Raw genomic sequence first — 13,149 nt, forward strand, 5'->3', positions numbered from 1 at the left:
GGGCTAGCTGTTACAGAACATGACAGCAACAAGTAAGAAAGACTCTGTTGGGATGTGGGACTACAGCATTATGAAACTGCCACTTAGAGGTTTCCTGTTTTACGGTATTTTAACGTGCAAGCACATGGCATTATCTGGGCAGCAAATGGCCCAGTTGAAAAGAAACCTGATTTACAGTCTGTTGGGAAGGCTTTCCACAAGGAGAAATTATGAATTTATAATGTCCCTTCCAATCCAAAAGAGAATTCTTTCTAATGCAAATGTTTAATCTGATGCCACCGAGTATGTTCTCCATACATAAACAAAGGCATAAGTAAAACAGGGAGAAACTCTTTCCTAGAATTGATGACATACAGTACATTTCTGCAGAACCTTTTCCAAGCAGATGGCCTAAAAATATTCTACAAAATTGTAAACTCTTTAGAGTCAGGGATTTTTGTCTGTTTTATTCACTACTGTATCCTCAGCACCTCTAACAATGCCTGGCAAATAATAGATAATAAGTATTTTTCAATGAAACATCATGATTAAAGGGACTTTTAAAAGGATTCTATTTAAGAACTTTCCCAAAGAGAGTGTGCATGCATATACATAAAATGGGTTCTTAAAATTAATTCATTTTCTTCTAATTAATGTGTGGCTTTTTTTTTTTTTACCTTTTCCCTGTGAACTTTGGCTCACTTCCGATGACTGGCCACACTTTTGATTGATGCACCTGTAACATCTTCATGGATTGTCACTCAATACTCCACATCTACCCACCTGGACTCCCAGGTAAGACGATGAGCTTCCAAAGCCTTCTAAGTTCACTCACTGGGCGAACCTTATAACGCAGTCAAGAAGTTTACCTAGAAATAAAAAAAAAAAATCTCAAGAGACAATAATATTTCCTTGATTAAAGTTAGTTTTGATCCCATTCCCATATAAATCAATTATCTATACACTTACATTTTTTGAGAATTTCTATTACTACAGTGAAATGAAAATAATGGCTTTGGAAACTGCTGCATACTTTGGAATTTTCTGATCCTAGGAATCAATATATGGCTTTATGTTTTCCTCTTAAAAATATTTTCTTGTTTTTTGTTTTTTGTATTTTCACCCAAAGTTACGTAACTTTTGTTCACAAGGGCAAGTGTGTGGAAGGGATCATAGCCTCTCTTCACCATGTAGGGACTCTTAAATCATGGGGTAGGTCAGTACATTGTAGATTACTTCTTTCTTGCAACAGGAGTAGAAGATGAGCACATTGGGCTCTGGATGGTAAGTATATAACTGGAGTGTCTTATCTAGCAGATTTGATTTTAGGGCTCACCAAGTATATCGCTTTTGTTTCTTGTGACATTTGCTTCCCCAGCAGTCTTAACAGCTCAGAAACAGGGAAACGGAGCTTAACCACACCAGAGACTGATAATAAAAGAGCCATATATTGCTTCTCAAATGATGATGCAAAGGCTCTGTTGCTAGCCATGCTATTAAAAGTCTCTCTTAACTCACTTCTAAGGCCTGTAAAACATATTTGCTGTAAAGAAACATTTCTCCCAAGAAAATGCACAGGCTATATAGCCCACTTTGGGCATAAAAGAAGCGTTGCTACGTTGTAAAATTCCTTATTCTGGCGTAATAAAAAACAAAAAGCTAACTGAGCCCATTTGAACCCTCAAATTAGCAACTGACCTGTGTATAACTTCACAGTCTCTGCCTGCTAATAATATCAGAAATTCACACGGTGGGATGAGTGTTTTGTGACCCTTAAGATATATATTATAGAAACAGCTCAGCATATTTTTTGAATGGAGAGACATTGCTTACTTTGATGGATGTCTTGTGTTTGGGTGGAAGGGACGACAGAGATGATTTATATATCACTTTATGTGTGCTTTGAATTATCATCTTTTTAAAGAGCATCAGTAAAGTCTAATTGTTCTTTTCTTTTCCTTTTGTTATTTGTGTTTCATATATTCTTGATAATATGAAAAATCCATGCCAATTCCTCTTAGGACCTTTCAATCAGGCATTTCCATTTCAGTGATGCCACAGGGTTGGGTTTGGTTTGGGTTTTTGTTTTATTGAATTTTTTTTTAACCTAGATTCCCATTGCTCTCTGTGAAGGGGAATGGAATTAGCATGAGTGAGTGGTAGATCCATCATTCCCAGCCCACAGCCCTCCAGGGGTTTGACTCTCAGTGCAGCCTTGCCCCTTTTAGCCTTCTGATTGGGAATCTCCCCATTACTTGAGAGAAGCCAGTAGGGAGCAAAGTGGAGAAGCCATCTATGAGCTGTTTCCCTGAGGTTTGGGAAGCTGGAGAAATAGGCTGTTAAAGCAAAATGGAAAACTTTTATTATTTTAACTCCTCTCCTACCAAGCTCTTGCTAGCGACTGGTTTTACTGTTCCTTTAACAGGTGGAGGATTTTTCAGATTCTAGATGCAGCAAGGTAAGTCACGATGTATTTTTAGTTTGACTGAACCCAAGTAAGCTAGAATAAAGACACTCTGCAGTTTCCTGTTAGTTTAATTTCAGTACGACAAATAAAGTTTTTGGCTTGGACAAATTCTTTCCAGGGCTCTTTTTTTTTTTTTTTAGTTTAAAACAGCTGAAACTACCCAGCTTAGAGTGTCAGTTCTGAAGGCTGACTTAGTTCAGAAGTGGGATGAATGTTCAGGGCGACCACCTCAGGCAGGTGTGCAGTAGGTCATTAGCTCTTTTTCCTCTTTTTGCTGAAATAGGGCAACATAGTAGAGTGTGTTATTAAGAAGACTCCAACCATTGGCAAAGTGTTCTTTACAGTGCTTCAGGCACGTCTGCCTGTCCCTAGGCTGGACTGTGATTTAGAGAACAAGCAGGTCAGCATTTCCTTGAAGGGAAATCAATTATTTTAAAATATCAGGGCTTTTAACATATGTAATACGTACACTTGCATATTTACAAGTAATGCCATAGGCCGGGGGGCCTTTATGACATGAACCCTGCAGGAGAGCAAATCTAATCAAACACAAGAAAGTTCCTCTCTATGGCGAAGAGGGACACTGAGAATGCTCCCGGATGATGGCCCTGCAGGCAACAACTGTTGCTAAGACCTGTACCATCGTATTGCCACCAGAGCAGAGAGGCTAGCAAGACCATAAGCCATTTTGGAAATGTGTGCTCTAGTCGCTTGGCACACTGTTTTCTAAGTTCATGATGCTCACCAGTACTGTCTTTGGCTTTTTGTAGGCTTAATGGCTCCAGAAATATTTACCAATGCCTCTGCTTTTTATTCCTACCCACCTACAATCCCTGTGCTCCTTGGCCAAATAGGTTAGCAAGAGCAAAGACTGTAGCTCTGGCATTCCTCCACAAGGACAGACTCCCATTAAAATAGACTACATGAGCCATTTTGGGGATGCCTAGTTTCACTTTTTGTAGCTGGGCTTCCATACTCCCATTAGGCCTCAGTGGATTTACTTGACAGCTGAGAATAGTAAATTTAGGGTTTAATTTTGTAGTCAGATTATAATTTATTGAGGTAAATGGCACAGACACACATCGACACCTAATCACACAATACTAGTATGGAAGAACATTTAAAGATCATAGATCGAGTGTGTCATGGAGGCAAAGCACCAAGTTCTGTTACTAATGAGGTGACTTTTACCAAGCACTAGCTCCACTCTGAGCCTTAATTTCTTCACCTGTAAAATAAAATGGAGTGGATAACCATTAAGACAATGGTCAATAACATAGGGACTACTATCCCTACAATAGCTTTAATGGGGAAGTCTTAAGAATTTTGTTCTGTTTTTGCTTTAAAGTTACTAGATGATAGCACCATCTCTTTAAAACAGTTTTGCTGTATAAGAAAGCAAATCCAGACACACTCTTTATTTTTATTATGGTGTTGATTAGTTGGACCAGAAATTATTGTCAGAGCAACTCATACCTGGTCTTAATGAGAGGAAAAAAAGAGGAGTACAGATGGTGAGAGAGGAAAGAAATGGTTTTGGTAAATATCTATGGGGACCTTTTTTGAATTCCGGTGAGCTGAATCATGTATGAAAACTATTTGCAAGACTAGCATATTTTTCAACCACTAGTAAAATAATAAAGCAGATTTTTTTTTGCTAATCCCCATTGCATATGCAGTTTCACAAACGTACAAGATTATGATTATCTCTGCCTCATTATTAACAATTTGCATAAGTACTTGCTATTTCTTAGTTGCCTGAATAGATTTTTGTCATCCAGAGAAAGAAGGGAACAATCAATGGAAGCCATCCCAAATGCCTGGTATTATTGCCTCACACATGCACAATTAACAGCGATACTAATTGCTTCAGACCAGAACCGCATTTGTTTTTCTACAGACGGCAAAAACAGTAGTAGCCAGAGTGCTTGTCAATCTCTCTCTCTTTTTCCTATAGCCAACTGTATCATAGGGTCTGCAGTTGACTGTAAACAAATTATTTGGTTGGATTTTCAGTGTATCATCTTGTGATAGAGTTTCCAAGTTTCTGTTTCAGTTAGCAATCAATGCCTTGAACAGCCAGACTTATTTTTATATTTTAACGAGAGGCCTCTATAAATGTAATGAATAAAAGGATGCTGACATGTCAATCAGTTCTGCTGCTGCATTTACATTCTACTTCGTATTGCATGTCTTTAAAATTATTGGCATTAGACCTGCATACAAGAGTCATAGAAAGTCCAGGCTGGATGGGGAGTTTTAAGATCATCCTGTCACACGCCCTCCTTTTTCAGATGAGTATGATTGTCAGTAATTTGAATTTAATAACAACCACCAAATCAATGATGCCACATGTTTTTTGTACCTTTCGAACTTTGGGAACTATTATAGTAAGTTTGAATGATACCTGGTTGTTTGGGAATCATATAGCTTTAACTTATTTTCCAAAGAGCTGAATCCGAATTTTAAAAATATGCCCTCATAAGACTTACCTAAACATAGCCATAATATTGATGGTATATGTATGAAAATAGATGTTCTATGCAAAGCACCTGGCAATGAGACACTCAACCAATATCAGCTGTCTTTCCTTCATGCATAGATTACCTAATTAACATTAGCATAGTGGAAACATTACATCAATGACTGACAGTCTTGGCGTTTAGAGTCAAACTGACATCAGGTCCAGTCCTGGCACTGTACTTTCTAGCTGTGTGACCTTGGGTAATTTAGTTCATCTCTATCAGCTTCAGGTAGTTTTCTCACATGTGAAATGTAGCCACTATATAGGCTTGTTTTGAGAATTAAAATGAGATCATGCATATCAAGTGCTGGCACATAGTAAACAGTCTGTAATGGTGGTTATTACCATTGCTGTCTGGCATACTCAGTGGCAGCCTCACTCAATAGTACATTTAATCTTATAGTGACTTGGGATACTTACACATACACCTGTACACATTCACATTTGGGCACATAAGTTCGTAAGATTTGCATCAGAAAGACTGCTTTCCCAAAGGTTATCTGTGACTACCATGTTTCACAATTCAATGGCCTCTTCCCTGGTTTCAGTCCTCTTGACCTCTTTGGAGATTCTGGCACTTTTACACATATTCTCTTGCTTGAAAGGGTTTACTACATTCCTTAGGTTTCCGTTGTTGGGAACTCTTTTCCATACGTGTACACACACACACACACACACACACACACAGCTTCTCACTCCCTCCTGCCCCTTTAAATAGAGCAATTCCCAAGGCCTTGTCATCGATCTGCTTCTCTTCTGTTGCTATGTTTTCTCCCTGGGTAATTTCATCTCCTCACATAGCTTCACCTTTAACCTCTACACTAATGATTCCCAAATTGACCTCTCCAATCCTTAATTCATTCCGGAGCTCCAGGCTAACTCCAATTTCCAATTGCCTGCTGAGAATCTCCAGGGCAGGATGTCCTAGGAGACTGAAAGGGTAGTCTGGCTTTTGTCATCCTTCTCAGGAATGCAAATGGAGGAATCTAGCTTCAGAAGTATTAAGGGTTGAAAACGAGGCACAAGTGTGGAACATTAGTCTGAGCAGAAGTAATAGTGGCCTAAATTAGCAAAGTGCTTCAAACTGAACTTTCCAGAGGAGGCATAACAGATAAACTGTGAATTTCTGTTATTAGGCACTGGAGATGTCAATTGGCAGTTGGAACTTAAAAAGGTTTATATTTTCTAGGCATAAGGGAACAGCTTTCTAAAATGAAAATTGAGTTCAGTTTTTAGGTGCTGGAAGATTGGCATGTTTGGAAGAAATGTTAATTAAAATCATCTTTCTTTTTTTTTTTTTGATGAGTTTTTTTTTTTCCACTCCTGTTGCCCAGACTGGAATGCAATGCTGTGATCTCAGTTCACTGCAACCTCCACCTCCCGGTTTCAAACAATTCTCCTGCCTCAGCCTCCCAAGTAACTGGGATTACAGGCTTGTGCCACTACACCTGGCTGATTTTGTATTTTTAGTAGAAACAATGTTTCACCATTTGGTCAGGCTCGTCTTGAACTCCTGACCTCAGGTAATCCACCCACTTTGGCCTCCCAAAGTGCTGGGATTACCAACGTGAGCCAGCGTACCCAGCCAAAATCATCTTTCTCGGGACATTTATTATGGTTAATCTTGTTTCAGTGTTTTAAGAAATGCACATGCCAAGGGGAAAGATGATGTACTCAAATGATGAGCAGGTGGGAATTTTGTGAGAGCACATGCGTGCGTAGACACATACACATACGCTGGGTCAGGTGTGCCTGAGATTTTGAATGTGTGCAAATAATTCTATCAGTGGCAGATAGATTTTTTTTATTTCATTCATTCTGCAAATATTTACAGAACATACAAGGCTCTCTGTGGAGCAACACAGCTGTGAATATAAAACATATAGGGTCTCCGTCCTTAAGTGTCTAATACATTTTTCTTTTGTTATATGCAGGTACATTGACAATTTAATTGAGTTTAAAAATATCTGCAACATGTCACAAATTGTTTGATGGCCATAATCTTGCTGACAATGTTAATGACCAAAGAGGAACTTAAGGGAAATAAGACAGTGCTAAAATGGGAAAAGAATGTACATAAATCTGAATTAGAAATTGATTACTTCCTTTAAATTTAGTAAATATTGAATGCTTTGGGGTTTACATTTTAATTTGTTTTGCCAGTGTTTCAGGCCAGGGTAAGAATGGTTATGTCAAACCCTAAAAAATTAGAGCAAAGGAATAGACAAGTCTTGGTTAATGTGTATACTATTATCAGGAGAATTCGTTGTAAATGAGTTATTTCTACAGAAACGATAGACTCAGGGCTGATATCTTTAGCACAGAGGACAATATCCCTTTTACAGAAGAATGGTCCCATCCTCTACCTTCCCAAAATTCAGTACAGTCACTCCTGTTTGAACTACTCCCATATGACGTATTTGAAGAACATTTTTTCCTCCAAGTGGGAATCATCTACTTCTGAGTTCCTTGCCTTCATGGTTGCACCCCATCCTCCCCTTCAGAAATTTGGCATGTGCCTTTGCAAGTCTCAATTCCAAGTGTTCTTGGTCCCAGTTGTCAGTTTCAAAGTCTCCTTCATGGTCACTCTCAGGTCCCAAGGATCCCTCATTGCATCAGTAAACCTAGAGATCTACTTGGATACCCAGTGCTCCTGTCAGAGCTATGTAGATGGCAGCCACCCTCTGTTCTACTATGCTAGCTTCTCCTTCAGATCTCTCATGGCATAAAACCTCTCATTTTAATGATGTGCATATTGGCTGATGCTTTTAATTCTTTTGCCCTGAATGAGTTAGAGACATTCTCTTATTCTCAGTGGAGGTAAGAATGATAAAAAACATCCTTGAATTTAAAGTATCGAATGTCTTTATTCTCACAGTTTCCATCAATCGTAATCTAACTTCTCTTTCCTTTCTTAGATTTATTCATTCCACATGTATCTATTGAGCACTTACTATGATACAGGCACTGTTCTAGACACAGGGGACAATATGACAGGCAAGGTCCTTGCTCTTGTGTTTCTTAAAATCTGTGTGTGTGTGTTGGAGGGAAATTGAAAACAAACAAGTATACAAGTAAATGAACAAGATTATCATAGAGAGTGATGAGTACCATGAAGCAATCAAACACTTGGGACAGAGAATGGTCAGATGGGTGGAGAGTGATCAGAGAAGGCCTCCCTGAGGAGGTGAATTTTGCTCTTTGCTTTTGTTGGTTTTGTACAGGCTTCAGATATACTTTGGGTCCTTTGGTTTCCTCTATTTCATCGGTATGCATTCTCATTTTGTTGCTTCTTGTCCCTCTACTATTAGGACCACCTCCCTTCAGCTAGTCCTGAAGAGTAAGCCAATGTAGCCTCCTATCAAATTTCTGTTCCACACTTTTCTTGTCCTTGTCAGTATTAGAATTCAGCGTATTCACTCTCTTCCCTGTTATAGAATATAAATGGATGCTAATCCTTTAGGGATATTTTACTTGATCACTCAATGCATTTTTGTTACTCAAGGCAAACTACCTGTTGAAAGAAGAATGCAAATATTCAATGTTAGTAAGCATTTGGCTTTGCCTATTTCTGTAAAGGGAAAGGCCATTGTTAAAATTAGTGTTCAAAGTAAAATAGATGATCCTAGAGGTTCTCTTTAGTTCGAAAGTGGTACAATTAGTTGTTTTCAGAGAAAGGACCAAAATCTCTTTCCAACATGGTGTTTAATTTTGTGAAGTGGATATGCAGGAACGTTTTCCAGTGTATCAGAACTGCTTAGGGTAAGCATACATTTTCCAGCAAAAGCCAGCTTTACAATTCTTGTAAATGTCACAAGAACTTAAAACATTGTGTCTTCTTTTAACCTCTGCCAGCTAGAGCAGCAATTCAGCACAGCAGATTCAACTGTCACCTTCTTAAATGTGAATATTTGAAAGTTCATTGACTTTTCAGCATGACCACAGGGAATCTTCAAAAAAATAAAAAGCCAAACACCACTAAAATATTTGGTGGTTTCAAAATGTTATGGTATAGGTGTTGCCTGCTAGTGGGTTAGGTGCCAAAAAAAGCATGTTACCTCTTAGAAGGCCACTTGGATTCTTCTGGTCATCATTTTGTTGTCTTCTTCAGCACCTAGTTAAAGCTCCAGGTAGGAACTGAGGTAGTAGTTAGAAAGTTTGCCTTCCCTGACTCCCCCCATACCTTCCCTCTGGTCTGATTGACCTTTATGGGAGAAGATAAGGAAGCAGGAGCAGTGGGTTTGGAGAAGGTGCACCAGAATATTGCCAGTATCCCAAGTACCCTTGCATCTCCCTTCTTTAAAACTTCTGTGTTGTCACTTACTATTCCACTTATTACTCAGACACTTGGCTGTGTTGTAAACACAAGAATCAACTCCATGACTAGATTTTAGGAAAGCAGTTTTTAAAAATCCAGACAAAAACTGAGCATGATTCTGTGGTAAAGGAATCTGCAGGAGAAGAGGAGCCAAGGGGGGTTGGAAACTCCAAGAAACGTAACTCTGATTTACAGTCACAGACCATCCTGACATGGATAAAAAGTGGGGCATAGACAAAGAAGTGAGGAAGGCACACAGCACAGGGAGTCCTTGTATGATTGTAATTGAAAAGGCTGTTATTTTCTGCAGGTGAGAAAATAGGTGCACATCAAGACAATGACTTATCTAAGCACATGCAGCTAATTAGTGTCAGATGCAAGAGAAGAATGCAGGTCAACTGAATCCTATCCAGTATCTTGATTTGTAATTAACTAAACTCGCAGATTTTTTGGCTTGCTTTTGCTTTTTAATTCTTAGCACTACATTTGTTGCCAGCACTTGTAATTCATTATGCTCAAAGAACTTTATCAACAAACGTGGAAAAAATCCCTTAGAAACAGGTAAGAAGGAATTTTGTTTTGGAGGGTTTGGGGCCAGCTGACAGATAGTACAGGGTCGCATAGAGGTGAGAGTGGCTGGATTGGAAATAAAGCCTAAAACTCAAGATTTAGCTTAAAATAAAATTAAGAAAGAGAGCACTGTGGCTATAGACTGGGCGTCCATATTTAAAGTACACATCATCTCTTTACGGCTCATTCTTAATGACAGCTGTAGCCCATTCTCCATCTGCAGATTTAAATGTCTTTTGTTTAGGGTTCTCAGTACTTTGGATATTTTTCCAGGCATATTTGTGGCCTTCTCCTTGTCTTTCTATTTTGCTATTCCACATGGTTTTTTATCTGTAATGTTTTCCATTAGTTTGGACTCACTGCCTTGTCAGGGCACTTGTGGCACATATATACATGAGATTTTATGTGCACATAAAATGGAGAACACTATTTAACAAGTTAGAAACTATTAGATTATTTCTGTTCCTCTTTCAGAATTGCAATATTTTCTTTTGGCCAATGGCTCTTCTCTAAAATCTTAAAATTGCACCTCAGAAACAAATGGTGGTCACTGTGCTACCGTAAGCCTTCCTGCCCCTTTTCTTTCACTGGCTTACCATCCAATGGGCTCCACCGATTTTCCAGACAGCTCAACCTTGCCTCATCAGCCAGACACTTGAATTACAAGGGAGCTTCATCAAGGTTTTGTGTGGTTTCAGAACTTTTCCACTTTTCTAATTTGGGCAATGGGTATGGTACAAACCGTCTGTAAATGTCATTTAGAGGTGCATTGGTCTTTCTTCTCATGGCTTCTACAATTCTGACTTGATTTCTGCTCACCATAGGGCACAGTTTGCCTTCTCTTTCCTGGGAGCTCTTGTTCATTTTTCAGGAGACCTAAAAGAAGGCTGCTTATGTACAGTGCTGGAATGTCAGAGTCATCCTAAACTGGCATAAATGGGCCTTTAATGGCCTTTACTGATTGTTTCTGTATTGACATGTAAATGCACATGAGGTTATATGAGGAGACTGTGCATAGTCTTTCTCCACTTTTTTCATATGAATTGATTAGACAATGTCATAGATGATGCATGAGGCAAAGTAAAGTGTTTCTTAAGCTCATTGCTGCTTGTTTGCATGAAAAGGAATAACAACCACAGGGAAGAAGTGAACATTGTGTGATGCTTTAGGCAGGTGCAGTTTTCTGACTCACACCTTTTAGACAGTACCCCACTTTCTGAACCTGTGCAGGGGAAAGTGATCACTGTGATATTCTTTTGCTCGAATAACCTCTCCTGACTTACTAATAGAGGTTTTCTGAAATTCAAAAGAGATGAAATAGAGAATCTCAAAGAACGAATTAGTTGTAATTATAAATGCAGGCATCTTATATGAGAAAATGAAATGGGATAGGAGCTTTTTGATAAAAATTCTCATGTTGAAGAGTCATGTGATTTAATACTCAGTGATCATGAAATCACATGTAAAGCAATCTACCAGGAGAGTCCTGAAAGCCTCATTTATTCCTCTTTATAGGAACAGATTCAGTATCTCCTTTACAATGCTAGCAAAATATGTATAAATAAAACTACAGTCTTGGGACTGATTTTAAATTTAACCCACAGGAACTGTAATTTAACATCAGTACCTGAATATTTCCCTTTCTGATTGGAGTCAAAGTGGGATAACAGGGGTGGGGGTGGGGGAGAGGCCCCTAGCTTTCTGTCCTACAACAATCTCAAGCACACAATCTCTAATTTCCCCTTCTCATGTAGGAGGTATTTTCTGTCTTGGCAATGGGTACTTTTGTTCACTATGTTTCATGGCCTACAATCATAGGTCATTTGGCTTTGGGTCATTCTGAGACTGAGGGAAAACAGTGTCCTTCAATACATTTGGGGAAACAACAAGGGACCTGTTAACTTGGTGATTATCCAGTACTGTGATTAAAGATGTACTATTATATTAGTTAATTAATTCAATCACTACATATATGCTTATTGAGCACCTACCATAATTCAGCACTATTCTTGGTGCTAGAGATATGACAATCGAATAAGACAAGTAAAGTTCCTGCTCTCAGGGAGCTTATATTCTACTGGTGGATATAGATAATTTCAAGGAAGCAAGTCAATTAAACATGTTCATATTGTGATGAATGTTATGAAAGAAATAAGTGGAGTGTTAGATAGGGGATGTGTAGCCTTTGGAATAACTTCAGTGTGGGGGCAAACTTATCCTTTGTGGATGGATTTCATTTTTAGAAACATCAAAAATGATATGGAGCCAGGTCTTATAAATATACAGTGGAAGATCAAATTGATTCATAATGGTTTTGGCCCCAAATGAGGGTATATATGTAATTACTGTAATATTTTTGAGTGTCAGTAAAAATACATACTACACTGACTGGTAATAAGCACACCCATGTTTTCAAAGGCAGTGAAAGGGCTCCAGCAATGGGTGTTGTCCTTTGGTAAGCATTTAGGCATCTGTAGCTACCAACAGCACTGTCTCCATTTTTCTCCCTCTCCTCAATTCTGGTCAACCCTTGTCATCATTGGCAAATGTACTTTAGCTGTTAGGTTGGTACATAAAATAAACATTCAGAGCTATCCCAAACTATGTAGTAGAGCAGTAACATGTGAAATTTGATTATGACAGCTTATAATTTAGTTCTTTCATTTCTTTAGTCCAAATAAAGTAGAGTTTCATTTATGCTATTTTGTGTCAAGTAAATCTGTAGAAGGCTAATATACCTCTTCGATGAGATATAATCAATTTGAGTCTAGGAAAGACAAGAATGTTATAAGCTAGAATGTCAAGATGAAGATGAACAAAGGAAGACATGATAGGAGAACTGAAGACGACTTGTGTGCTCCTTCTTGTACTAACTTAAGTGGTATCTACCATTTCCCTTTAGTGATTATTCTAGAAATGGCCCCATTAAAGAAGATCTAATAGAGATGGTTTTGTGACAATGAGAAGAAGCCAATGATAGCCATTTAATTACATCTTTAGTGTGATGTTAGCTCCCCGTTTTGAGAAGCATTGATCTTCCCCATGAGTATTTACTTGAGCAACTACTCTGCCAGGCAGTGGGAGTACAGCAGTGAATCAGAGAGAGATCCTGCCTTTATGGAACTCGCATTGAATTTGGGAGATAGAACTAACTGTTGTGGTAGAATATGGTACATGCTAACATATATAAAGCTAGATATTTGTGCTTCAAATATCTACTCTGCTCTAGGTTGAATTCTCGGGTCAGAAACTACTAAGGAAACTATTCTGTGGTTTGCTATAGCTAGTGAT

The 13,149-nt window shown here is 38.5% G+C and overlaps 1 protein-coding gene across 2 annotated transcripts in view; it reads left to right on the forward strand.

The window, feature by feature from the left end:
- The window catches only part of HS6ST2 (heparan sulfate 6-O-sulfotransferase 2), a 321,641-nt gene that overhangs the window by 237,768 nt on the left and 70,724 nt on the right, over positions 1–13,149 (forward strand). Inside the window, exon 3 of one of the 2 annotated variants that reach the window (XM_012458778.3) lies at positions 2,405–2,437. The exons of the other annotated variant lie outside the window; for it this stretch is intronic. Coding sequence (XP_012314201.2) covers positions 2,405–2,437 — 33 coding nt within the window. The remainder of the gene's footprint in view (positions 1–2,404; positions 2,438–13,149) is intronic. 2 annotated transcript variants of the gene reach the window in all.

The sequence above is a fragment of the Aotus nancymaae genome, unplaced genomic scaffold (genome assembly GCF_030222135.1).
Source record: "Aotus nancymaae isolate 86718 unplaced genomic scaffold, 86718_ANA_hifiasm-v0.15.2.pri h1tg000004l, whole genome shotgun sequence".
Lineage (NCBI taxonomy): Eukaryota > Metazoa > Chordata > Mammalia > Primates > Aotidae > Aotus > Aotus nancymaae.